Source organism: Asterias rubens, chromosome 7 (genome assembly GCF_902459465.1).
Source record: "Asterias rubens chromosome 7, eAstRub1.3, whole genome shotgun sequence".
NCBI lineage: Eukaryota > Metazoa > Echinodermata > Asteroidea > Forcipulatida > Asteriidae > Asterias > Asterias rubens.
The window spans coordinates 20,027,575-20,055,563 of record NC_047068.1 but is presented as its reverse complement, the minus strand read 5'-3'; the positions used below and the strand labels follow the sequence as shown (position 1 = coordinate 20,055,563).

General features: G+C 39.1%; 1 protein-coding gene across 1 annotated transcript in view; it reads left to right on the top strand.

The window, feature by feature from the left end:
• Nucleotides 1-27,989, top strand: part of LOC117292867 (guanylate cyclase 32E-like) — a 106,975-nt gene that overhangs the window by 35,021 nt on the left and 43,965 nt on the right. The window contains exons 2-7 of the mRNA XM_033775037.1: nt 6,590-6,905; nt 7,683-7,829; nt 14,844-15,034; nt 24,379-24,517; nt 25,649-25,794; nt 27,325-27,512. Coding sequence (XP_033630928.1) covers nt 6,590-6,905; nt 7,683-7,829; nt 14,844-15,034; nt 24,379-24,517; nt 25,649-25,794; nt 27,325-27,512 — 1,127 coding nt within the window. The remainder of the gene's footprint in view (nt 1-6,589; nt 6,906-7,682; nt 7,830-14,843; nt 15,035-24,378; nt 24,518-25,648; nt 25,795-27,324; nt 27,513-27,989) is intronic.

Sequence of the window (27,989 nt, the reverse complement as noted above, 5' to 3'; positions counted from 1 at the left end):
TTGCCGTCGTGCGTCCACCCACACCTTAAACACGCCAATTATTACACATCATAATGCATCCATTTATTGCATCCATCTCTGCCTTATCATTGCTGGATAATATACCAGGCCTTCAAATATACCTCGGCTCGTCAAGTGCAAAAGATGCAGGTTGTGCAGAACTCTGCAGCTCGTCTTATTTATCGTATCAGGAAACATGAACCTGTGTCTGTTATTCTAAGAGACTTACACTGGCTACCCATTCACTCTCGCATTTCATTCAAAATATTGTTGTTAGCATATGAATGTTTTTATAATTTTGCGCCTCCTTATTTGACAGAGCTGTTAACATAGTACACACCTTCTAGAAATCTTCGTTCTCATAAGAAAAAGTTGTTTGTTATTCCACCAGTGATGACCAAATCATATGGTGAACGCAGCTTCGTTCACACTGCCTCAACCTTATGGAACAATCTCCCGGAACACATAAAAATCATTGATTCCATTATTAGGTTTAAGATTGCTTTAAAGACGCACTTATTTATCATTTAATTCATCCATTTCGTTTGTTACCCAGTACATCTTGTCTTTGTATTCTGTTGTGTTTTTCTCAGAAGCGCTTAGGGACATGTTTGATTTCTATGTGTTATGCGCTATATAAGAATGGTTAATTATTATTATTATTATTATTCAAAGGTCAGTTCTCTTCTACCTCCATGGTTCTCCAGAGAGAAATGAGCTATATTGTTATAACAAAATTGCTAATATACACTACAGAATTGGTATTTGCTAGCAAAACAGTTGCTGGCAGTGTAAGCACTTCATGTAATCCACCATATACATAAACTGCCCAACCTGTTAGAAGTTTGAGATCGGTCGGCCATCTGGGTCACGAGAAAATAGTGACAAACCGTATTAACATTTTTGCATGACATGATATTAAAACGCCCACTGAGCGATAAACTCCAAACGTGAAATTTTTTTGTATTATTATTCATATCGTCATTATTAGACCGTGGTTTTTTTTATGTTAATCTGTGCGGTAGACGAGGTTTTTTTCTAACCATATCTGTAATGTTTCTTTAACAAGTGCTCAATTTCATAGCGCTTTTTAACGGTAAGCACATTTTTGTGCAAACATTGGCGGAAAAAAATGCTTAAACGTAAGCGGGTTTTTTCCACATGTTATTAGCAAGACAATTTGGCGGCCGTCTTGCGCGTTCACCATGGATTTGCATGATAGTTTTCGTGCAGATACGCTTGCCATTTCGTGTGCTACTGTTAGCAACGCTCTGAAATTGAAATCGTACAGTAAGCCCAAATTCGGCTTCGAAGCAGATCTATAAAATTCAGCCCGGGTGTTTACATGTTGGTTTTGGCCCGATCTTACTTCTTTAAAGTGTCTATTAGTAGGGTTTTTATAATCAATTATTTGTATTCACTTGGTTAGATGCATGATTACTTCGAGTTTCTAAAATGCCACCATTTTTTCCGAGACTCATAAGTGGGTTAACCAAACAGCTCTGTTCGGAGTTTGTTTGAATACCAGTATAGATGAGGATACTTGACATTAATGTAGTATCTATAAATTGCGATTATTAGCGGTCTGCTTTAAAAAAAGAAATTAATGCATTTTTATTGACTTGCTGGTGGTGGCCTTTATATAATAAAATTATTTCGTGTTATTTTCTATGTTATTTTCCTCTATGTTTCATGTTAAACTTATGTTATTTTAACGTGTTTTTTTTTTGTCTGTCTTGAATTTTATTCTTAAAGTTTTAATGAACTGCCATCTTGAGTCATCGGTAGCTGGATGCCTAGAGCACACAGTGATCTGATTCAGATCAGTTAGCATTTACTTTTCAGCAAGAAATTCAGGTTTAGAATGGCTATTATCCGAATAAACATAAATGCGTCGGATGAATTCATTTTAAGTGATATTTTAAAATCAAATAATGTCCACTGAACAAGCTTTTCAATATTAAAGAGTATAGGATTAGTGTTTCTCAGGAGAAAAACTCCTGCCAAAAAGTTCCTACCTGAAACCAATCATCCAGAAAAGAAACCTGTGGAGGAAACCTGAAACCAATCATCCAGAAAAAGAAAAAAACCTGCGGAGAAAACCATGCATTGGAAACCTAAACAAGTCACCGTTTGCTAATTAGATTGCCACAATAGAAATAAGAACGCACAAAATCGATTGAATTTATAATTGTGTGAAATTTCTCACAGGTTGTTTTTTTCTGACCTATTTATTGGAATGCTGCTAGAAGACACCTTTAAAAGCGTACACAAAGGCTAACCTGACTGCTCCATTTGTTATGCACGCTGACCTAATTTAGTTTTCACTTATAATCACAAGTTACGAACATCGTGGATAGAGGGTTTTGATACCTTTTTTGTCATTCAGGTCAGCGATTTTCTTTCATTTCTTGCCGACTTTCCTTGTCATCGTTCGATCATATATTATAAGAGTTTTGTTACTTTTTGTAAATTTGATTTGTTTGGATTCATGACATAACAAAATAATATCTAGTCACTGTGGACGAAGATGTAGCCTACAGCTTCATTAGCCGTAAAGCTGTTGATGAAAAAAAGGGAAAGTCACTGAATAATGTATTCAGGTGAATATTTAACCCGTTGTACATACTAAAATATAATGTTCGTCTCCGTGAGACGATTTTTTATTTAAACTAACTACAGCACGTATTATTTTACGGGAAGCTTTCTACCATAATTATATTTAAACCGTGTAAGTTTAATACAAATCTGAGGAAGTATGTGTTGTGTGTCCTACAAAAAGTACCCACACCCTTTAAAGACCCGTTTGTTTTCCAAATTGGATTTTTTATTTATTTATTTACAGCGCTTTGTTGGCTAAGACGTTTTAGAAATATTTCTGTACATGTTACTAATTAGTAGGAACATCATATTTTGTGCCACGAAAATGTTGTATTTTAGCAGCATTCCGATAAATAGGTCAGAAGACTAAAAGTTAACGTTACACCTAAATTATTGATATGGTTGTTCATCAAAGAGAACATTAATTGTGGGCATGGCAGTGTTAAGCATAATCTAGAAAGGGAGATTCAAGTTTGAATTATAGAATAACCGATCTGGTTTGAAGAGAGCTTTAGAAGCGGCGTTCCCCGGTCTGACAATGTATTACCCTAGCGTCTCGACGGGACGTGTGGGGCGGTTGTTTCTTCACGATCCCCCGGGCACGTACTCCTACCGTGCACGGCATTGATTGATGAACCACGGAACAGTGTCGCGTCCCGCACTGGGGCGGGACCTTATTCGTTAAATATTAATATGATATCTCTGCCCGAATATAATCACTCTTAAACTAGTACTAAGATCGTCTCATTCTGGCGTGATATATAGGTCGCTAATGTAGTCATTATTTATTGATTATAAACCGCGGTGGATTGTTATACCTCTAGCTTGTACGCTATGTCAGTTATTGCGGAAACGAGCCGCTGCGAAGACTTGCTGTTTAATATACACTGCTGTCTGAAAGATCCTGTAAGAAGATTTATTCCGGTTGCATGGTTCAATATCATTAAGCTTTGCCGACACGCCCAAGTTTGTGCTTATTTTTTGATCAGCAAAGATTTTACCGTGTTTTATAACGTTTACAGTCATGGTTGGCTTTTGAGAACAATGCTACGTTTAATAAATAGCGTTAAAATAATACTTTTCTGCAAAACATCGATCAGCATAATACCTTTCACCATGCAACGTGGTAGTTTGGCTGGTAGCATTGTTCTGTAGGCATGTGTTGTGCTGGTAATCGCTAGTTTGTGTTTTAAGCAACTCTATGAAATTTAACACTGATTGTTTTATCAAATTGGCCGAAGATAAATCATAATCGATACAACTTCTTAAAGCAACAGATAATCGATTAATAAAGGAACAGTTGATGTATCGAAATCAGTCAAATAAGTTTGATCGAATACTTTGTTAATGCATGAAAATCCCCATGTCTCAGAACTCAGAGCTTGGTACGATTTGAGACTTTCTCAAATATGGACGCAGATATTGGCACCGGTAGTTTCGTTTTCATTTCATGGTTCAAACATTGTCTTTGGGCAATAGTATATATCGTAGTAAATTTCCTGTCAATTAGGAGTTTCAGTTGAAATTCATAAACAATGTATCGTTATTAAGGAGAAGATTGCCAGAATCTTGGTTACATTTTCTTTACAAAGACACTAATGAACAACATATAAATATTGAGAACTCTTAGCGGACCTTGTGTTCAAGAAACTTGTTATTCGCAACAAATTACACTAGGATAGCTGCTTCATCATTGGTTTTCAAACTGTTGTTTCTTGATAATGGCCAAGAACAAACAAATGTGAACCCATGATTCTGACTGTGCACTGGTGATTTACATATAGAAGTTGGCTCAATTGGCTCCTACAACAAACATCAATAACTAAAATGTATTGGCACAATGTTGTCTTTATGAATTTTCAAAGCTGCACTTTAGGGCACATATTTCTGTTTATTTAGTGTGTTTGCACCATGTGTGGTTTGAGGCACGAAATCACGTTTGTCTGTTTGTGGACCATCCCTTGTGAGTCTGGGTTAATACCTTACTCAACAGTGCTCAGGGGCACTGATCGTGTCAACTAACTCCGGGGGCGCGACCGTATCCAGCGGAGATGACACGCGGGGTTTAGGATCATATTTACGGGGTCATAACTTCCAGTGGTGTCCGCTCGTGAGTGAGATAAAACCACCACTCACCGTCAAACCAAAGTCTTTCCGGGAGATACCTCGAGTATTGTTGCAGTGTAATATTGGATATATGGAAATAGAACACTATCTGTTGTTGGGTGTCATAATATGAGTTTGAGGGAAACGAAATCTCCTTTGAATGGGCTATGACTTCCTGCAGATAGGGTTTCTTAGGCTTGGATTGTGCGCTTTCCCATCCCCCTGCTCTCCCTCGAAAAGCCAAATGACAGTAGCGTTTTGAGGTTCGGCTTTTATTCTCCCTTGGTGAAAGACGATTCGTTATTACTTTTACTCTCCAAACTACATTTATTGCCAAACATTGATTATATATAAATTTACCCAGAATTTTGTATTTTTCAGTCTGAGAAATCGAACTTTTTTCTTCATAACGGCTAGACTTTATTACAATGATCACGCGGTAACCGATAATGTTATTTAATCAAAAAACGTTCATCAAAAAAAAAACTATTGCGAAAAAAAAAAAAGAGAAAAAAAACTGAAGTGGATTGTATTTCACATGGTTTACCATAGTAACAAAGTCTCTCTAACTGTTGACGCCAGATCATGTCACAGTCCCTATCGAAATTCGAGAGTAGTATTTTCTGAGCAAGTTATGAAGACGTTAGCTTTTTTTGTTATTTTCCTTCATTTCTCCCCCCTTTTTCTCATCTTATAACACGGAAGAACATTCAAAGTGTGGCCCACTCGACGTCTCCTATTTAGCGGTGGTGAAATCCGAGCGAAATGTACAAGAGAGAATGATCAACACTGTAGTATTGTCATTATGCTACCCAACAACACAACTGTTACTCGAGACTTTGCTGGCATTGCAAGGAGCCATATAGAATGAACAGACCTGACATTTTCAGTCAAGAAAGGTTATAGGTTTGGTTGTGGAGGGGATACTCTCAAATTCAAGCAAGGTTTTCAAAAATTTTTGTTTACCTAAAGTGAATAGACCCTTCCCATGAAATATGTAAATTGCACATAGCGCGTGCGCACTAACGTTTTGGTTGGCAAACTGAGGGAACATCGCGCTGTTTTGTACACGGGTATTGGGTGCGTCACGCAGACGCGATTGCGCGTCTGCTTAGTGCACAACTCTATGGCGTTTGCCAACCAACAGGGTCTGTACGCATGCGTGAATGTTATTAGCATATTTCATGGGAAGGGTTCATTGTTGGATATATCATTTACTTGATACCAATGTGTACATAAGTCAATTTGGCAATGGCATTTAGCTTGTGTATTAATAGTTACCTAAACTTTTTTGAAGAAAATTACACAGCGAGTCCATATTCAATAAGCCCGAGTATTAAAAGACCACATCGGGACCCAATTTCATGGCTCAAGCAAAGAATCGGCGCTTACGGAAGCTGATAATCATGCGCCTTTCAAGCGTGTTTCACGGGTTAGAGGGGAAATTTTGGCTGGTGCAAGTGGCTAATAGTGTTCGTAAGCGCAGAAATTCGGCCGTTAGCAGAGCCATGAAATTGGGCTCCGATGGTTAGTTGGGCAGATATGGAGGAAATATATATTGGAATTGTGTCTTTAATTTACGCATGAACTTTGGCACACAGTAAGGGTATTTCAGGGGATAAAAATGTGTTGAAACTCTAAAAAAAACTCCCGGGTCAAAATTGACCTTGATTTCGGTTTCCCATCGGATCACCTAATCCCTAGTCTGAGTCAGGCTGACCCGGTCAGTGGTTAACGAAATTGTGATTCAGATATTAAAGTCATCTACAATGTTTTGATTCTAACATCGTTTCTTTTCTTAACATAATTTCAACATTTTTCATCTTCTAAAATCTTAAGTTGAAACTCTCGAAAGTGATTTCTGGTTTGTCTATCCCCACAGATGTGCAATGCGAAAGAGGTGAGCAACAAGGATAAATACGGCACTTTTGCCCGTACCTTCCCGACATTCAAGCAGTACGCAAAGTCGGTCCTCACCCTACTCCAGCACTTCAACTGGCATGTGGTATCTATCGTTGCCGGCAGCGAGCCCAAGTGCCAGACTGCCAGGTTGAGCCTGGAGGAATTCCTGCCACTCAACGGTGTGGAGGTGAAACACAGTATGGAGTTTATCTCGCCGTACTTTGGGAGCCCGTACGAAGTCATGAAAGATGACAGCCTTTTAGATATCATTGAGGCTTCGTATAGAACTACGAGAAGTAAGTCAAAATGTGAAACTGTGCTACATAACCCCCATTAATGGACCTACGGGACCAAACTCATGAATGAAACTCTGTGGTTTTACACCATTACTTCATTGAGTCCTGCAGCCGATTTCACGAAAAGCTAGGATTAATCATATCTCAGGTTAGGACCTCGTCCTAACTTAGAATGGGTTCAATGCTTTGTAACGTCTATTGCGGAACTTAAACTCGTCTAGTCCTAAAATTAAATCCTAAATCAGGACGAGTTTGGAGATATCGACAGCTGTGTTTGTTTTAGTGGCGAAGCTAAGATCACACATAAGCGCAAAGACAATGTAGTTAATATGTAGGGAACTTTTGGTGTCTCACTTGGTGTATCCCAACATTTGCATAAAATAACAAATCTGTGAAAATGTTGACTGAATTGATCATCGAAGTTGCAAGAGAATAATGAAAGAACAAAACACTCTTGCTGCACACATTTCAGATGCCTAAAAAAAATTCAAGCCCAAAGTCTTTATTTGAATGAGAAATTACTCCTTTCTCAAAAACTACTTTACTTCAGAGGGAGCAATTTCTCATAATGTTTTATATTATCAATAGCTCTCCATTGCTTGTTACCAAGTAAGTTTTTTAATAAAGCTAACAGTTACTTTGAGTAGTTACCAATTGTGTCCAGTGCCCTAAAGCTGGTCACTAATTCGTAGCCTGAATGTTATAGTCCCCAAGCAAGGTCCTGCGTGAATAATTAAAAACGAAAACCACTTGTTTTCTTGTTCCCCCTTTCCCCAGTCTATTTATTTATAGGTGAGACGTACGAACTTCAAGCCTTCATGGAGGACTTAGAGTGGATGGGGCTCCTAGAAGACGGAAGATACCTTGTCGTCAGTATATTTCAAGACACATTCGAACCAGAACAGAAAGACAAATTATTCACAGGTAAAACGACCCACCAACGCCCTGGATAAACCTTCTCCCTCATTATAGTAATAATGAAAAAACTAGGTCATTAATATCTCTTTATCACACCCTAGGTGCACATCAAAGCGCTCAGTAATTTCTCCTGCAAGGTATGTGGAGTTAGGTTTCAAGTATGAAGCCTATTCATTTAAAGCACCATGTAATGGTTTACACGGTGTTGTGGCGCAATATGCTGTCAATCAAACCAGGAACACCGGGGTGAACTCCTTCTCTTTCCGATAAGTGCACTGGGTTGTTTTACGTGTGTTACACAACACACGGGACCAACGGCCTTATGTCCCATCCGAAGCATTGGACGGACTCAGACTCGGACAAAGCAATTTCTTCGTTTAGAACGTGTGTATGACGTTCAAAAACGTTTCCGTCACTACGTGATGCATTAAAAAAAAACTCTGGTATACCAGCTCCAGAACGACGTTTATCGAAGTGCTATACGAATACCTGCACCCAAGTACATCTCCTGCAGTTTCATGACCGATAAAAAATTAGCTTTACGACAAGCAATAACATGACTACTACAGTCTGTACATCTGCGTTTTACAACTTAAAGGCACTGGAAACTGTTGGTAATTGTCAAAGACAAATATTCTCACTTGGTGTATCCCAACATATGCATAGCTGTTATTTTCTTTTACCCAATCGGTATTCGAATTTTTAAGAGAATAATGAAAGAAAAACACCCTTGTTGCACAGTTTCAGATGCCTAAAAAAATATTAAAATACTTCAAGTCTGAAGCCTATTAACACTTGGGTGAGAAATTGCCTCTTTCTCAAACACTACGTTACTTCAGACGAAGTTATTTCTCAAAATGTTTTGTACTACACATTGCTCGTTACCAATTATTAAGTTTTTATGCTAACAATTATTTTGAGTAATACCAAAAGCGGCTAGTGCCTTTAAATAAAAAATAAAAAAAGGGAGAAAAGAAAGAAATAATAACGAGGAAGTTTTATACATGGACCCGTATAAAAAATGTTGTTTTAGTACATCTGCGGCAGTAAATACAGTCGTTTATATGGAGAGAGGAGATGTGTCCACTTTAAACGAGCATGAATCCACTCGTAAAAAGCAAGTTCTAAACCCCGATGGTTGTACATTATTCATCTGCTGCACTTCTTGGCCCAACTTCACAAAGCTTCTAAACGGCCGATGTTCGTACTGCACGATTTGAACTTGTGTAACAAAGTAAATCCGCCGTGAACGCACAAGATGACAGCCTAACTTTCCTGCTAACCTGTGAAATACACTGGCTTATTAAGCAACATTTTCTGCTACAGTTAGCTATGCTCACGCTATGAGATTGTGCAATATTGGAATATCAGTACTTTAGAACAATGCTTGATTTCATGATAACGATCTATGATGTCTACGGCATGAGTGCAGTACCAGCGAGAATGTAGCAAGACACTCGAATTCACAAGAATGGACAACAACATCATTTTTACGAACACTAATCATAATGCTGTACTTCAGTTAGAAAAAAACACACCAAGAAAACTAATAATAAAACTGCAATTCTACAAATGCGAGCACGAGTGCACACAAACGTGTGTATCCGTAAGTGTATGAGCAAGTGTGCCACCTTATTATTTGTTAAATTACAGACTACAAGTGGGATTCGAGCCCAACAGCCGATTTCACGAAACGCTATAAGATTAATCCTAACTCGAGTTAGAACGGATAACCCGTCCTAAAACTAATAGGATGGGTTCAATGTGTCCTAACGTATAAGCATACGGAACTGAACTCGTACTAAGTCCTAGGATGTAATCATAAGTTAGGATGAGTTTGGTGAAATCGACGGCAGGATCCTCACCAAAAAAAATACATCAGCAACAACATTGTATTTGACTAACGAGCCCAATACTGTTAAGTATAAATTCCTCTCGTAAAGATTTACGTGTGGTAATTACGGTGATTACCAAGTCTGTTTCAAGGCTATGTCGATTAGTGTAAAAAAAAAAAACCCAGTTATAATGCAATAAAACAGCCACACATGCAGGGGGTTTAAGCTGTATTTAACATCTTCCTATAAATATTCTCCAGATCTCCCAGTGCCCGGGAATTTTTTTGTTTTGATTGTGCCGCATAAATTTGCTTTTCAAAGGAGCCGAATGTGAAATAAAAGAAGCATATACGAGCGCGCCATCAAATCGGTTCTCTAACAGCATTATTGCAACAACTTAAAGATGCTAAATCAGATTTTTTTACCGATTTGACCTCGAAATTAAGGTATTTTGATGGGGTCGAGAAAGTTACAAGCTTTCATTTGAGCCATTGCTCGAAAAAGTCCGCCAATTATTAGTAGTAGTGAAATAAAGTGCTCAAAATTTGGTTTTGTCGGGATCCCGACAATATATCACGTGACCAATTCTTATGTGTTTTATAAGAAACGTTTTAAGTTTTTGTCATGGTTCCTTACCGTTAAAAGTAAAAGTAAAACTGTTTTCGTTAGAGCGGGTGATACTCCGGGTTAGAGCGGGTGAAATACCATTCAGTCAAAGAAATAATTTTTTTTAATAATGTGGGGCGAAAAATCGGACATAGCATCTTGTTTTCACAGTGAGTTCGGGAAAGTACTAAGTATACAGCGCTTAACACACATGGTGTATGGGTAAAAACCAAAATTAATATTCATTATCCCTGATCCAAACTTAATCTCTACTACGTCGATGATGTTTCTAGCTACCGGGCAATCTCGATGGTCTCGTTGGTAAGACATCTGTCTGCTCTAGAACTGCAAAGGTCGTGGGTTCGGATCCCATGCAAGTAACATGCTTGTGATTTTTAGTTTATGGGTATACAGTGCTATAACACACATCGGTATTAGGTTGAACCCAAAATCAATATTCTTTATCCCGGATGTATATTTAAGATCTATTAAACCTGAGATCAGTAAGCAAATCTTGTCTGTCAGGTAAAATTTAGAAGAACAAACGTACCCCCGCATGATTTGTACGTGACTCTGTGAGTGGCTAGTTTTGCAGGACCGTGTGCGTCAATTGTTACAAGGGGTGTGGGATCAGTTGAGTGTGTTTCACGCTACCTCGCTGCATGCGCTCATACTTTACTCATGAACAGGTAGTTTGGTTTATTACGTCAGAACAGTGTCAGTAACTGACACAACACACAAAGAAATTGTTTTTCGAGAATAGTAGTGATATTAATATATGCAGACAGCGTATGTAAGGCTTGCATGCACGATAACAAGGGGGTGGGATCAATTTGCAGAGAGAGATTCAAACGTGGGCTTGTGACAGGCAGACAACGTTGAGTGTGTTTTATCATTCTCAACCCGAATTGTCAGGTACCCTGAAGGGCCTTACAGGGTCAACGCTCATACACAACGCGTTTCCTCAACGGCTTCTAACCCTTGCGGGAAGATTTGTCAATTGCTTCGGGTATAAATGGCCCAAGCACCATAACATGTCTATGGAGCACCAGTGGGTTGAAACGCCTGATTTGTGTCGCCTTAGGGGGAAGGAGTGAGAGGGGAAAAGCGCGACTAAACTCTGTCTTGGCGTTGCCGTAGCTAATAGCATTAAACATTTCATTAATAGTAATAGTGGCTTAGTATATAGCGCGCGTACCCGTCAGTCAGTGACGCTCGAGGCTATTTAAAGGCACTGGACACTAGTTGTAAATACTTAAAATAGTAGTTAGCATAAATTTACTTGTTAACGAGCAATTGATAGCTGTTGTTAATATCATAATACACTGTGAGAAACATCTCTCTTATAAGCAAGTTAAACGTAGCTTTTGAGAAACAGGTATTTTTCCTATGCATCTGAAAGCACATAAATGATTTCAACAAGGGTGTTTTCTTTCAATATTCTTTTGCAAAAATGATCACCAATTGAGCCCAAATTTAAAAAAAAAAAATTATGCTGGGAAACACCAAGTGAGACAAAACTGGTCTTTTGACAATAACCAAACGTGTCCAGTGCCTTTAACATACATTATTTTCAAGCAAGGTATGTGGAACTACGTTTGAATTATGAGACCCACTCCTATAGATAGAAGCTAATGAAGGAACATCCTCACTCCGTGGGTGAATGTAGTTATTTTGTGACGCACGCTCTCTAAATGATAGGAAATCCAATTAATATCCTCCCCATTTTTTACGTGGCAACATCAACAGGAAACTTGTAAACTTTTTTGTTTTGAAGAGTATTTACGTTTGGGCTAGAAATGTCATACAAACTACGCGATCAGATCCACTTGTTTATTCATCCCCGCGTGCCAAAAAAAAAAAAAAGAAATCTACATTTAGACTAATATAGTGTGTGGGTGAAACTCGTCGCATAAAACATGTAGAACCAGTTAGCCCCACAATGATGCCTCTACGCTGTTCATCTGCAGAGCAAGCACAAAGTAATGTGAACCTACATAATGCTTTTTGTCACAATAGTCATTTGTACCATAGCACTATCAACAAAGGCAACATATCCATACATGCAGAGTGTATAAATTCGAGTCCCAATCGTGTCACATTCATTACGCAAGACGCTTTACCGTGATGCTACGTCCTTCGGATGGCACGTAAAGCCGTTGGTCCCGTGTGTTGTGTATCTCACGTAAAAGAACCTAGTGCACTAATCGAAGAGAGAAGGGGTGTTGCCCAGATGTTACTGGTTTTGACGATAGCATGTTGCGCCACGGCACCTTGTAAACCATTACATGGTGCCATAAGGAGTATCATACATTCAAAGTCCTATACCTTGCAGGAAAATACTATGTTGAAGCGCCTTCAGCATCACTGAGTGATGGATTCGAGTACTATATAAGAAGCCATTACTATTAACCTTCCCTTTAATAAGCCATTCATGCAAACGTGCTCCTTAGCTGCCATATAGGCTGCCCGTCTTTCATTGCAACGAGTTCGAAACATTTTCATTATGGTTTAAAAATATTGCCTCTTTAGTGAGAATAAAACGTGGCCAATGTTGTGTATAAAGATGAGTGAATATTCAAGGTTGTTCACAGTCAAACGAAGATTGTTATACGGAACATACTCAACGCATAACAGTTTGCATGTGATAACGCGTTGATGCAAAAATCAACTCACACCACGATCTCGCCTACATGTTCCAGTTTTCGAGTGTAATGAGGCGGGGCCCCGATACGTGACTGTTGCCGAGCCAGGCTGCTTTTATCGCCAAGGCTTTCTTTCTTTCCTCCTTGAAAAAATTCCACTCACTGGTCGGGTACGTTTTCGGAAGTGACGAAGTCTCTTGGTTTGCGAACGGAAACGTAGGCTTGGTGCAGCCCCGGGCATTCCAAACCCCATCCAGGCGGCAACGTGGAAGAAAAAAGCTCCGTTCAACTAAAAAGAAAACGTGTACTTTTCCACAAATAGTTTGCATTAAACCATAACACATTCAATTAGGTTTTTTTCTGACAACAACTCGGGGGCAAAATACAAGCTGCTTGGTTGTGTGTGATGCATGCACAATGAAACAGCAACCAACATGCTTGTGCAGACCAGGTCTGTACTATACATGGATTGCACATGACGTCATTGACCACCATCTTTGATGTCAACAAGAGGGAACGTGCACACGTGTACGCGTTGCGCACGACTCTCAGCCAATAACGAGGTTTGGCTGCACGTTACGCGAACAAAACTTGAACGTGTCGTTAAAATATCACGTTGTTGTTGGCACATGTGAAGTTACCATTTTTCACGTCAGGTACGTACGTGCAGACGTCATACGTGAGCCCTAGGTAGTGAGACAAACAACACAAACCTCCCTACTTTCACGCGTTGACGATTCATCAAAGATGGCGGCCAAAGTAAGCGGTGTACATGCATATGAGTTTGATCATTCCTATACTCGGCTGCCGTGCTGTGAGTCAGCCTCAATGCTTATACTAGATGAAATCCCTATATTTTGTCAGGTTGGTTCGCGAAAAAGAACTGTTTTATCCCCTTATGCATCAACGCGCCAGTAGCGTAAAGCCGTGTCGGAAACCGTACGGAAGCAAGGCAAAGGAGTGGGTGACACTGGATTGTTGAACCCGAGGGAGTGGATGGTTTTAAGGGTAGTGGAGAGGGAGGGGGACTTTGGCTGGGAAAATCTATCTGTGTTAAAATACATCATACAGAGAAACTACATAATAATAACACTGATTACCAGTCAAAGATGGCCCCAAAAGCTGATCAAAGACCGTTTATTTCCGTTAGGTAAAGTGAACAATTTTACTCAGCTGTTAAGCAGAAAATATTGCTCAGCAAAGTTCTTTGTTAAGCAACAAAATGAGTACGGCACCAACTGCAACCAATGTAAAACTGGCTGAGTAACCAACTTATGTACAGCAAAATTTGTCTGTGCTTAGCACATTTTTGTGCTTAAAAAGTATAATACAAAATTGAGCCCGATCCGTTGTTGGTATACACATACATTAATGTTTTCATTATTGATATTTGTGTCCAGGGTACGATGATATAACCAGGCTTTATATTTGAGGGCTACTTTAAAATGATACTGGGAGTAGATGCCGCAGGCCCTGTTGATCTCTTACGGCTGCACATTATTTCCAGTGGCTTACAAAAAGACCCTGATTTTTTTTTTGAGTATAAACTCATTATGATCACTCCATCATAACGGGTTTTTCCCGAAGACATGAGCAGAGTGGGATAACATTTTATATTGTTATTATTTGAGAATTGTTACAGAGAATGAGTGCACCCTTACTAAACAAGGGTCCAATTTCATAGTGCTTCTTAAGCAGAAAATGTTGCTTAAAAATTTCCTGCTAAGCAGAAATGAGGACCAGTCGAACGTTTCACATGCGACATAGTGATTTGTCTGGTAACCTTGTTCTAGTAAGCACAATTTTGTTGTGCTTAGCCACTTTTTGTGTTTAAGCAGCTCTATGAAATTGGGCCCAGCTCTTTTTCTCAAACATAACACAAAGTCCCAATAACAAGAAGTGCATTGAACTGTTCCCCTTTCCCTCAAATACAGGTCATCCAATTTACTCGACGGAGTTCAAGGAAAAACGCGTGAAGTACTTTCGGTCGGTTCTGATGATGTTCTACACCTCGGCAATGAATCCAAAGTACGAGACGTTTAAGGAGCAGGTGCTGTCCTATCTAGAAGAGCCTCCATTCTATCTGAACTATTCCATGCTGGAAGGTATGGGTCATCTTCCCATCGTAAGTATAATCAAAAACACACGGGGAAGTTTGGCCAAACACTGTGTGGCGCTAACTAAACGTACTTTGTATACATCAGTGTTTAATACGCAGAGGAACTCATCTCGAGTGTTGCGTACTCATCTTAAGCGTCTGTAAATGTTTGAAGGTTGAGAGCTAGAAGTATTAATGAAAAACCCACTGTGTAAGTACATCATGGTTCATGCATTCATCTACTTCTCGTCTACCTCTCTATTTTAATAACCAAGAAACAGGGAACTACTCGCTAAAGTTGATTATGAGTGTGCAGGTGGCAGTGCTGTGGACAAGGAGGACAGCCTTGAAATGTTTGCTCAGAGGAGGAAAGTGTCTATATGAGGCAGTCTGGTTTAAAAGGGCCGTCGCCTATCATGATCAAGTTGTTGTCAAACTGGCCAAGAAGGATGGCGGGTTTTCTCTTAAAGTATATTGATGAGAAGGGCGTCATGTTTGGGTTAAGTTGGTCACCAAGCAGGAAGTGGAAACCAGTTGCTTGAATGTGTAAAGTTCAACGAGTTTGAAGTGATATTGGTCTCAGAAGTGTTACCGTGTTATTCAATAGTTGATTGATAAGTTGTACATGGTATAGAATGGTGCACACATCCGAGATGCGAATAGTGTCATGGTGACTCCACACGAAAACAAGAGTTTGACATGACAGTAAAGTTAGTTTGATATTGGATATTGGACAGTCACTTTGAAACGGCAGTATAAAGTTAGTTTGATATTTTGATATAGGCCATTCACTTTGTACAGTGAATACCGATGTTCTTTTTTTAGAAACTGGATATTGGACATTCCCACATAGGTTTGTACAGTGTCTACCTTGAACAAATCGATATTGGATATTGGGCTTTCACGTAGGTTTGTACAGTGAATGTCCTTGTGCAGACATTTATTGTACAAAGCTACTGAAAAAAAGCCACATCGATATTCGCTGAACAAACGTGAATGTCAAATATCCAATATCAAATTAACTTGGCTGTTAAATGCTTTTGAATACATGTGTGGGTTGAGTCTGTAACTAAAATTTGCTCTTGAAGTTGTCGTAGGAGGTTGTTGTTGTCGTAGTGACAGGGAGATGAAGCCAAAAACCAGCTTTGGCAAGAGTATAGTTTTGAGTTGTGCGTGTTTGAGGTTTATATATACCAACACTTCTGGTTGGCAAATAGGCATGACTAGAGTTTGAACATGCTTTTAACTATCCATAGTCGAGTATGATACTAAACTTAGCTCTTGAAGTTTTCGTTTGCGGTTGGCAAATAAAGCCCCCAAACAGCTTTGGCAAATGGTGTTGAGTTGCTCGTGTTTGAGGTTATACCAAAAAAACACGGTCATGTTGTTGAGCGATTTCAAGTGGCTTCGTAATGGCAACGAAATGTTTAAGATACCATGAACATGTTCATGAATAACTTAATGCGTGATAACCAATTTAGATGTATGGTGGTTACATTACAATAGACGATGTGACCTGTGACATCACATGTTTACAAATGAGCCACACCGCCTGGACTTCCTGTCGGCATGATTTGTACACAGCTCAATGGAAGGACAAATCTTATATTTTATGGAGATTGCACTGGTCCAATTTTTAGTAAACTTTTGATATGATGAAAGGGGGCACTTCTCAAAACTTGTCCAGCTGTTACTTCCATAACTAACTCTTGGATGCATGATTATGAAACAAAATGCCAACTTTCCCATATGACCAGTGTAGTATCTTGCCTGCCAGAATACCGAAAGAATGCACAAGGGCACTATTTGGTCGTGGTTAAATTGTTTTTCTCTTCAATTCAAACGGTTCACCATAGTCACAGCATGAGTGCACTGTTTTGTTTTGTCTGTTGAGGACACATCTGCAAAATATTGTTTTGTCTTAAACGAAATGATATATCTAGTATAAACGATTGTCCGCTGTAGGTGAATATTATAATATAGCAAGACAGTTCTGTAATGAACAAACTCTACCTTTTCAATACATGTAACTTTATAAAGACAGCAGGGTCACTCGTCATGGGAGCCATCTTCTGGTACAGCACTGTCATGAGGAACTAAGCAATAACAGCATAATGTTTCCTTGAAAATGTGAAACATTGTGGAATAACAGTATTCGGTACCGGTATTCTTTGCATTGTTTCATCTCCTGAAGAGTCCAGTGGGGTTATCATATTCCGTAATCTACAAGAAACCACAGATCTCCTCGGGCAGTGTGTATTAACAAGGTTCCTGGCTAACATCTGAGCAAGGCCTTCTTGTTTCTGATGTATACGTTTTATTTTCTTTCTTTGTGATGCTGATTTCCTCAAGGCAATTCATAGCTGCGAATGTTGTATGCTTTCAATGGACACTATATTGGTAATTACTTTAAAAAAAAAACTGTTAGCATAACAACTTACTTGATACCGAGCACTGTAGAGCTGTTGATAGTATAAAACATTGTGTGAAATGGCTCCCTTTGAAGAACGTATAGTTATATAGAAAGAGGAATATTGCTCACCCAAATAATATGAAAGACTTCAGGCCACAGCCTTTTAATAGGCCTGGGGACAAAAAACTTTCAAACTGCACACATTATTTTGTTAAACAAATGCATTTTTTCTTGCAGTATTCTGTATAGCTACTTCGATGACCAATTGAGTCCAAATTTCCATAGATTTGTTTTTTTATGCATAATTATGGGATACATCAAGTGAGAATACTGGTCTTTAAGGGATACTAAAGGGTATCCATTAAGTGCATTTAACCATTTTAACATGTCTCTGTGGGCAAGCGTCTGGTTACAGACTTGAAGAGACTTTAAAGCGACAGATTCAAGATAGTGACAACATTTGCAGGTTAATCTTTTACCCATGGTCTTCAGTTTGCACTCGAGTGAGGGTTTTACTTTCGTCAGTTGGAGGCTGCCGTGTATAGCTTTTTCTATTGACTGTTTGCGTGATGCTATAGTGCTGGTAAGTACACCCACTTTGCCTCGTTGATCAAGTCGATTTCCTGGTCTCATGAAACTGAAGGACTGCAAAGCACGTGCGTTATAGTCGATGTATATACCATAGAGTAAGTCTATACCCGACATGGACCATTTGTGTCAGGCAACTGACATGGGCCTCAATGTTAAACTATGTTAAACAATTCAATTGAATTCAGAGGTATTTGTTTTCTAGTTCCATTTCAGTGTCATACGATACAAAATAAGCATACACATTAATCCAAGCAATAAAATTTAAACTAATTAGGGAAATAGAGGCAAACCCCGATAAGCAGCAAGCTGCTCGTGTTTGGGGAACAGAGCTATTAAGGGGGGGGGGACCTAAACAGACATGAAAGGAAAGGGAAAAGAAAAGGAAAACACGGCAACCATTGACCATTGTGTGCGACAACTGATCAAAAACTATTAGTAATTAGTGAAGAGCAGACCACGAAAAATTGACTAACGCACGGAATAATGGTAGCCTTTCAACAAAGATGGCGGCCAATGCGAGGGGTTTACATATAAATACTTCAAATTGATTTGTTTGACAAACTGACCGATCGTGCATGCGTACACAGCTTCTGAATTTTGAATAACAATGTGTTTCGGTTTCATTTGTTAGCATGGCGCGCTATTTCAAACGGTCTGACACACGTTTCTAAGTATGGACCACACCCCACGGCTTTCTTTATTTTTGATTATACAGAGTCAAGCTAGCGTGTTTCAAGAGAACCCACCAAGATATTTGTCATAGTGAACATGAATTTTCTGCATTCAAGTTTAGATCTTTAATTGTGACATTCCAGAGTTGCCACCGATATTCGCCGGGCACCAGTTGCGGCCTGACTTTATTTATACGAAAAGTGTCCTATTCACAATTGACTCGTCGCCCCTAAATAAGATTTTGTTTATTCCCCTGTGTTGCCAGAGAATGGTTGGGAGCCTGAATTCTCCAAGTATTCTTGCTTTTGTTTGTCTAGCTGATCTCATTTCCCATACTTCCCCATTCTACATAGAGAAGACAAAACAAGAACAAACAAAAACCCCAGACCGTTGCAATGATTTCACTCAATGCAAAAGTACACTGTACTTTCATCCACTTTGACTGAAAACAAACAAATATCCAGAAAGAGAGCCGGTGGCTGTGGTAATAAGTAGTAAATTGCGCCTAAATTAAAACATTCATGCTGCCGTTAAATAAAGTCTGCCAAATACAGCTTAGATCAATATTGACAAAAAATGCAGCTCGGCATTATATATTTTTAGCAGGACATTGAAAACGTACAAAGTGTTTGAGGCGACACGTGCGCAGGTTTCCAATATAAATAATTATAATTAAGTGTGTGAATACATTTTAAAGATCGTTTTCGCGCAAAAAGGGCAGTGCACCTTTTTGTGTTGTTTTCCAAGTAAATATTACAAACTGAAAACATTCGGTTATTTTGTTTGATCTACTTTTTTATTTACTTTTCAAACCAGCTCCGGTTTGAGGCATTGATGCCCAATAGTAATACTGTAAACTCGGTTGTGTTACCTGGTCGTCCTTTGCCACCCCCACCCTGATTTGGTTATATAACTGTGTACATGTTAACGTGCAACAAAAAAACGCCGATTGATCTTGCACCATCCAACCAGTGATAGGTAGCTAACTCATTCACTATTGCAGCATTTTACCGTGACTTGCTACCTTTAAAAAAATAGTGTATTTACGTTCACTGATGATAGTCAAAACATCAAAGTTTAACCATAGCTACCTCATCCCCAATTGCATACATTTATGTCCCCGGTGGTGGTAATTCATCCCAACCAGTCTGTGAAGCTGTGGTATAATCGCTCTTGGCTCAACCACTTCTTTTGTCTCAAGGAGGAGCGGTAGCGATAGTTTTTTCTTGAAGTCTTAGAATTGACATGCCCATTCCGAATCCATTTCATGTTGACTGACGGCCATCTTGAAGTCGACGCGACGATGTCGGGCAATGTAGTGATACCTAATAGCGGAGTATGTACAAAGGCAAAATGTAATCAAATTTATTGAGGACTTTATTGCCGTTCCTTTGTATTTAAAGAGACAGTCATTCCCGCTATACCGGTATTGCTAAGAAAAAGCATATGTGATCAAATTAACGTAATTAGAAACCCAATGCATCGAGGCATAGACACCAAACTTAATTAGGCCAACTTTTTGTTTTCTCGAAAAGATACGGGGAGCCGATTTTACAAAGAGTTAAGATTTAACTTAACGGAAAATCAATCTTAGATGCTATTAGTGAGATGTGATGTCACAATACAAAGGGTAGTACTGACAATTTGTCTTGTTATGAATTTGATTGCTTTGTGAAATCGGCCACAGGCCGTACATCTTGGTGAGCGGTAGGCTCCGAAACCAATATACAATGATATCATATTCAATATTTCCCGGTTTTTAAGATAAAAGTAAGCTCTGAAAATCAATGATGTTTAGTTTCTTCCTTCTTCGAAATGAAAAATGTTTGCCATCAGAGATCGGCATGTCGTTTATTCCGTTATGCATTAAAAAGGAACTTCACACATGTGGTAGTTGTCAAAATATCAGTATTCTCACTTGGTGTATCCAAACATGTGCATGAAATATAAGACTTTGAATATAAGACTTTAATAACGTTAATCACACTAAACTAATTACTTGTTTTTGATACATAATATTTCAACGCCGAGTCCTCGGCATGTTATACAAAATGGCGCCTGGTACCATTTGGCTTGATATGAAAGTGGAGAATTTAGGTTTTTAATGGTGGTATCTTCAGTTTTAACTTGATCTTCAACATTTAGGTTAAGTGAAGTATGTTTCTATTATTTCTGCAGTCGACCAAAAGTAACCGACCTGTCCATTGTCAAGAGTCACCTGAACATTTTAATGGACTTTAATATAATTTTAATTGCCCTTGTCGAGTGACAAAATGACCTTCATAATTGTTTAATTGGCCACAAACCGTTCACGAATGTTGATATTACAATCGGAGTTTCGTCATTGTGTATTTTTTCTCGGATGGCTGGCACGACTATGGTGGCATATGTTGTCTCAGTCAAGGTAGTGTGTTATTAGTGTATTAGTTTCTGTTAAAATTGGTCGTAATTGGAGCTCAATGGTGTTTTGTCTGTCGTTGGTTTTGTTTGTTTGGTGGAAGGTTTGGTACTCAAGATCAGACTTTTGTTTTAACTACGACGGTTAACACTGACTGTTTCATCTGTACTGGTGTCTCTTTAGTCTTATAGTGGTGGTGGTTTGCGTTGGTGTTTAAGATTGGCCTTCCTGCAAAACTGATATTAAGATGGCCACCGCGCTGATGTTTTTTCCGTTGGTGTTGTTAATGTTGTAGTTGGACAGATTAGGCCGTTTAAGCTGTATATATTGCACCTTTTCATATTTTAACGAGGAAAGGATTATCTGCCTACTCAGATGTTTTCACTTGATGTCCAGTGAGACATTAAACAGTCGACCTTGCAACACGCGAAGTATCGTTCCAGACATCACGCTAAAGACAACTAATTACGAAACAGGCATCAGACTGATTGGCTGGCAAACTGTGAATCCGACTTCGCTTTAATTTTGAAGCTTTACTTCCCTGCTCGAGCCCTCCGGAGCTAAGTAACTTCGCCTGCCATCCTCGTCATTAAGATTCTCTGGAGGCAGTTTTCCCTCTCATTAAAAGGCACTGGACACGTTTGGTAAATTTCTCAAAATAATTTTTAGCATCAAAACTTACTTGGTGGCGAGCAATGGAGAGCTGGTGATAGTATGATGACAGTGTGACAATCGGCTTCTTCTGAAGTGATGTTGTTGTTTTTTGTTTTTTTAAGATGTAGTTTCTCACTCAATATTATTAAGATGCCCCAGGCGTGAAGCCTTTTAATGCATCTATAGCACACAAATTCGTGCAGAAGGGGCGTTTTTATTTTAAGTGTTTACAGATTTGTTATTACATAATTGTTGGGACACGCTAAGTTAGAATACTGGTCTTTGACAACCACAAAGTGTCTAGTGTCTTTAATCCCTGTATGATACCTTTTGCTAGCACATGATCATCGTTATACAGCAACCACATGGACCTGCCACTTTTTAAAATAAATGCTAATTATCCCAGAGTAAGCGTAAACCATGGTCTAATAATCATTAAGGATGATGGATTACAAATATCGGCAACGACGTCGTCGAGTAGTCTTTCTCGTGTCGCCGGCCTTCATCATTTGTGTAGTCATTTCTCCATACTCAGACAACACTCCGTACGATGTACGACAAACATTCATAAAAGACGATAATACTAATTTGTAAAGGAAAATAACAAAATAAATGGAAGAAGTTCAGCCATGATGACGCATATCCAACCACATCTAAAATCAATTACAATACCTCATAAGAGTCATAGGCCTACATAGACTAAGCGTGCTGATTGGTTTACAACACGTCACGTGTCTTAGTTTAGAAAGGCGCACTGACGGCGACGTACTATACCAATGTACTATATACTAATATCAACCAAGGGTACATATTGACAACCAGGGTACTATACCATTATCAACTAGCACTCAAAGCAGTCCATTACCGTTTATCTTTGTCCTATTTGTATTAGGATAAGAATGGGTAGGTTCACTGTGTACAGTCATTTGTACTACTGCAGAATAGTGAGAGACAACGTGTGTCGTTCATCATTTTATAACAAAGAAGAAATAGAATAAAAACATCGCCTTTAGCTTTCTATAGTTCGAGACATGCATGTAAATTGCGAGTGCAGTCCTTATATGGCTCATCCACGCACGAGCTAACGTTATTTTCTTACACTGTCAAACTAATTTTCACTGACTACATATAATAGAAACAAGTGACTGGCCCTAACACGTTTTATTATGATGTAATTCGCTCCCTAAACTAATTTAAACTGACGTTCTGGCCTTTACCATTGCCCCGAGGACGTTCGTTTCAATCAGAACACCAGGAATCGATTTATCCTACAAAATGCCTCTAGACTTGTCGATAAAATCTACAAATGTATCAGGGAGTATTTCCACCACTCGCGTCCGTTCAAAGAAAAAATACAGCCTTAACCGTCAGCAGCTTCTGAGCATTACAGTGACACAATTAAATTGTGTTGTATTATTGTAACCGCAATTTTGTAGTTTACACTGAGGGTTGAAAACTTCAGATTATCAGTGGCAATATTGTTACACCGCCAAAAATATTGCCAACCGAAAGTAATGTGAAAACAGCCATAATGCATATAGGAACAAGCTCAAAGCTTTCTGCGTGAACATTCAATGCTATTTTTGTTCATAATGGATTTATTTGGAACCTGTTTTCATTCTCCCGTAATAATTTCTGCCGTTAAAAAGGGCATGGTTTTAATTTAAGCAGAATACTAAAGATACACAGCACGTTGTTTTGCCATGATACTCTAAGAGAAGGCCTGAATGTCAGTTTTGTAGTGAAGACCAGATAGTTCGCAACCGAGGCCGAAACCAGACCTCTCTGTCTCCCTTTGGAGTATTCTGATTGGTAATGGACTCTCTGTCTCCACGTTTGTCTTTGACAAGGTGGTCTATGGTGCAACTATCTGTATAGTTTATGTGATGCGTTGTGTACTTTTCTACCTCACTGCATACTGCAAGGTGATTTAAGTGTCATCATTTCCACTCACCGGTTTTCCAGCAGAGTACCGTTGGAATATAGGTCATTAGTTGTTAAAAAAAAAAAAGCAAATTGTGTCAAGTTGTGGCCTGCAGGAGTGCTCTTGTGTGTTCTTACACTCAATAGAACATTGGATTACACTAGGGATTGTGTGTTCAAACCTTGACTCCACAAGGGAATTATTTGATCAACATGGACCCCACAAGGGAATTATTCGTTCAACCTGGATCTCACAACGGAATTCTTTAGAGAGGAGAAACATATGAAAACAATAGCTTTTGGTTGTCAAACTCTTCCAAAATAATATTTTGAACCGAAGGGTGACATGTCCTAAAAGCGTACACTAAAGATGGATCAAATGACAGGATGCATTGTCGGGTCTTCGATTTACATAATTCACAAAAACCGAAATGAGCGTTGCAGCAAAGTTAGTTTGGTATTTGCCACTGGACATTCATTGTGTACAGCTGTGTCCAATCTCCAAATAGCAGGTGGACGTTCACTGCACCATTCGTACGTTAATGTCCAATATCGAAATACCACTAAGTTAACATTCGCTGTACAAACCTACTTGAATGTCCAATGACCAATATCAAACTAACTGTCCAGCCATCACAAGTGTTTAGTTTAATGATGATGTTATTACTCATTGTGTACCGCTGTTCTCACATTTATTTGTTGTGTTTTATGTATTCACAGATCAATGAGCACGCAGCAAACCTCTACGATGCCGTCATGTTGTACGCGCAAGCGCTTAACACTACACTCGCTGCTGGAGGAAACGAAGTAAGGAACGGAACGGCAGTGATAAGTCACGTGCTTGGAAAGACTTACCAAAGTATGTTGGTCAAAGCACTACTCGTGTCAATGTTTATATCCCCTAACATATTTTCAACGTCTCTGGATAAGATCCCAAATGATAACGAAGCTCAATTGCGAATTCTATCTTGGCATTTGACCTCAGCCGAGGGGCGCGGGCAGAAGGTCAAGCTTTATTAGCTGTTTGATAACTACAAAATGTGTGGGCAAATTCCGCCGGTTTGTTATTTTAACTACCCTTAAACATCACTTGTTCATATACTGTCCCGTTTTCTTGGTGGGTCAACTTAGAGGTTGACAAAAACAGTGGGATGGCAGTTTAGCCTATAATAGACTCATTGCAACATAACAATCCTATGTGCACGAAAACTGAATCCTGACGTTGACATTTTCAGAATGCTTAGATCATTATTGTGTGGTCAAGGGAAAATACATTTACCTGTTCAGACCATTAAAACAAGCATTGTACCTCAAGCACAGTAAATTTACCCGTAAAACAATATGCCTTCAGATCGCATCAATCAAGTGGGTCAAGTATGTCATTTGTTTCCCCGGGCTGCTGGGAGGGTTTTAAGCATCCTGTTTACATTTAGCTATTTCTCCCTCAATCAAAAATACGTATTATTAAATGAAGAACAAACTGATGCAGATGACCACTTGTCTATTGTAAGAAACCCTGAAGGGAGGTCCAGTTAGAAGCCCACCATACTTAACCTATATAGCGTCAAATCCACCTCGGGGATATCTACGTTGGAAAGTTCCTTAAAGGATCTAAAGTCACGTATGGGAGAACAAGAAAGAAAAAGGGGAAGAAAAAAAACTGCACAAAAGTAATACAGCAACAACAACATCAACAACAACAACCCATCCCTGTGGTACGGAGCTCTGGAAGTGCCATCCGACATGTTGAGATCCTGACATAATTACCTTCAGATGACGACATCCTAAAGACATATTATACGTCGAAATACCGAGATGTTGGGATGTCGAGAGATCCTTAAAGTAGAAGGTTCTCTTTCGGTGATAGTTTATTTTGGGATGTCGTCATCATGAGATAATTATGGCAGGATCTCAACACGTCGGATGGCAATTCAAGAGCTCCGTACTGTGGTGTGTGCCAATTGTCTATTTATTCTGTTTTATAATTCAGGTATTACGGGTCTGGGGCGGACTATCGACGCCAATGGTGACGCAAACGCCAACGTTAGTGTGTTCACAATACAGCGTGAATTAAATAGTACGTATGGTCACATTATTGCTCCAGTCGCCATCTTCCAAGATTACAATGATACACCGGTTAGTATTCTTAACTGCTAGAGTTATTTTGTATTTGTAATTTGACAGCAGTCTTGGGTGCTCCACTATACAGAAAGCTTTGTCCTTCTCTTAGAGGTGACCCCCATTGCCTCATTTCCTTCAAGCCTATAATTGAGAATTGAGATAAACACCAATAAATGTATTTGGTTTGGGCAGAAATTAGTGTTTGTTTTTACACATAAGTTCGATTCTGGTTTGGTATCATTAATTTGACTAACACCCATTGGTGTCAACTTCAACACCCCAATTTTTAAACATGTACAACTCAATTCAATTCAATTCAATTAACTTTATTATCCACAATGGGAAATTTATTTAGGCCCTTTATACAACAAATTTGTATAAGTCGGATTTAACTGCGAATCTCCAGGACCGTGAAGACAACGTGAAATGGAGGAGATGTCAAAGGTGATTATGTGTGCCTCGAAGTGCGACGTCAGATGTAAAGGTTAAGCCAGACAGTAGCTGCTAGTGACGTTGGCGCATGGGTTCAAATTGTCAAACAAGTTTGATCCAGTCAAAATTCGCTCAATATGTATTATACAGTATGTGGGCTCTATAATAAAGGCCCAAGGGAGTGATAAAATACAATGACAAGTACTCAACAGTTGAGCAGAAAATGCATTAATGCAGTTTCGTTGAACCATTTGAAGCTGTGTTAGTAATGCTTAATGGTTAAGTCAATGCTTCACCGCATGTCATGCAAGTCATCAGTAATTCCATGCCCATAATTATGATCTTGAAAACAACGAGTAGGAGAATTTGAATAATGAATTTGAAATTGTAGATTCGGGGCCAAAGAAAACGATAGATTCGGAGCAATTTAAGTTCCATTTTTATACATATTAAAACTCATGCATTGTTTAGTGGTAAAAAATTGAGACTGTCTTATTTTACTGCTTGCGACCTTCTCAGAGGATGACTGTTGAAACATGCAAGGCCGTTTCATCTGTATAGGCCTATGTTGAAATTATCTTAGCTGGTTTGTTATGTGTGTATTTGATATGGATTTATGTGTATCAATTGTGTTTTTTTACCAAAATACATCGATGTGTGTTAGCACTGCACTGAATACTCAGTGCTTTACCGAGCTCTGTGGGAAAATGCAAATGTCCATAACTTGTGTGTACTTATTGTTGTAAAGGCAGAAATGAACATCCCGGTTTGGGAATAACAAAGTGGATTTTTAATTTTGATTGTTATTTTTGTTGATGTAATACGTTATTTCATTTGGATGGTCAATACTCTCATTTATATTGTGAGCAGGGGCGAATTCAGCACAAACATAATGTTCGCACTGGGAAAAAAAGGATACCATGTAGAATTTGTGCAACAAGTTTTTTCTTTCTTTCGTTATTCTCGAATACTGGTCTCTGACATTTACCAAACTTGTACAGTGTCTTTAAACCCGCTAAAAGTAGTTTCTGCCCATCACTTTCTTCACTCTGAGCTTTTATCAATTTATACGGGAAGTTCTTATAGATTATTGTATGTCTTCTTTCCGCACAGATCTATGCTGCACACGCCAAGGCCAGAATTAATTGGGTTGCAGGCAGTCCTCCTGTGGCCGAGCCTAAGTGCGGATTCGACGGCAGTAAATGCCCTCCTCCAGAGATCAACCACACTGCAAAGATCGTAGGGGGAGCTTTCTCGGGTTTTGGGCTGATCGTCTTTGTTATTCTAGCAGTTGCATATCGGTGAGTATAAAAAGGCTTACTTGATTAAATGTAGACCACTTGTTGGTTGTGCCTGACGTGTTTCAACAAACTAGAACACTATGGCGTATATTTGGAGCGTCATGGCCGAGCAGATAAGAGCACCGAGCCCAAGATGTGGTTTCTGTTCAGCAGGTCGGGGTTCGAGTCCCGGTCGCGATATTAGTGTTCAAAGACACTTAACTACATTTAGTCCCGGTCGCGATATAAGGGTCTAAAGACACTTAACTGCATTTGCTTCTCTTCATACATGGGTTATTTGGGTCCCTGTGAGGGCATAGATGGTTCTTGTGATTGATATTTTCTAGTAGTCCATATTTGTTGCACAAGCTGTATACTCCTTACTACCGTTCAAGGCAATCTCAAACAAGAAACGTCATTCACATTTCAATGTTCACATTCTTTGGGGTCGTAAGGCAATGCTAGAAAGTGTACCAATATGCTCATGTGTTATCTCAG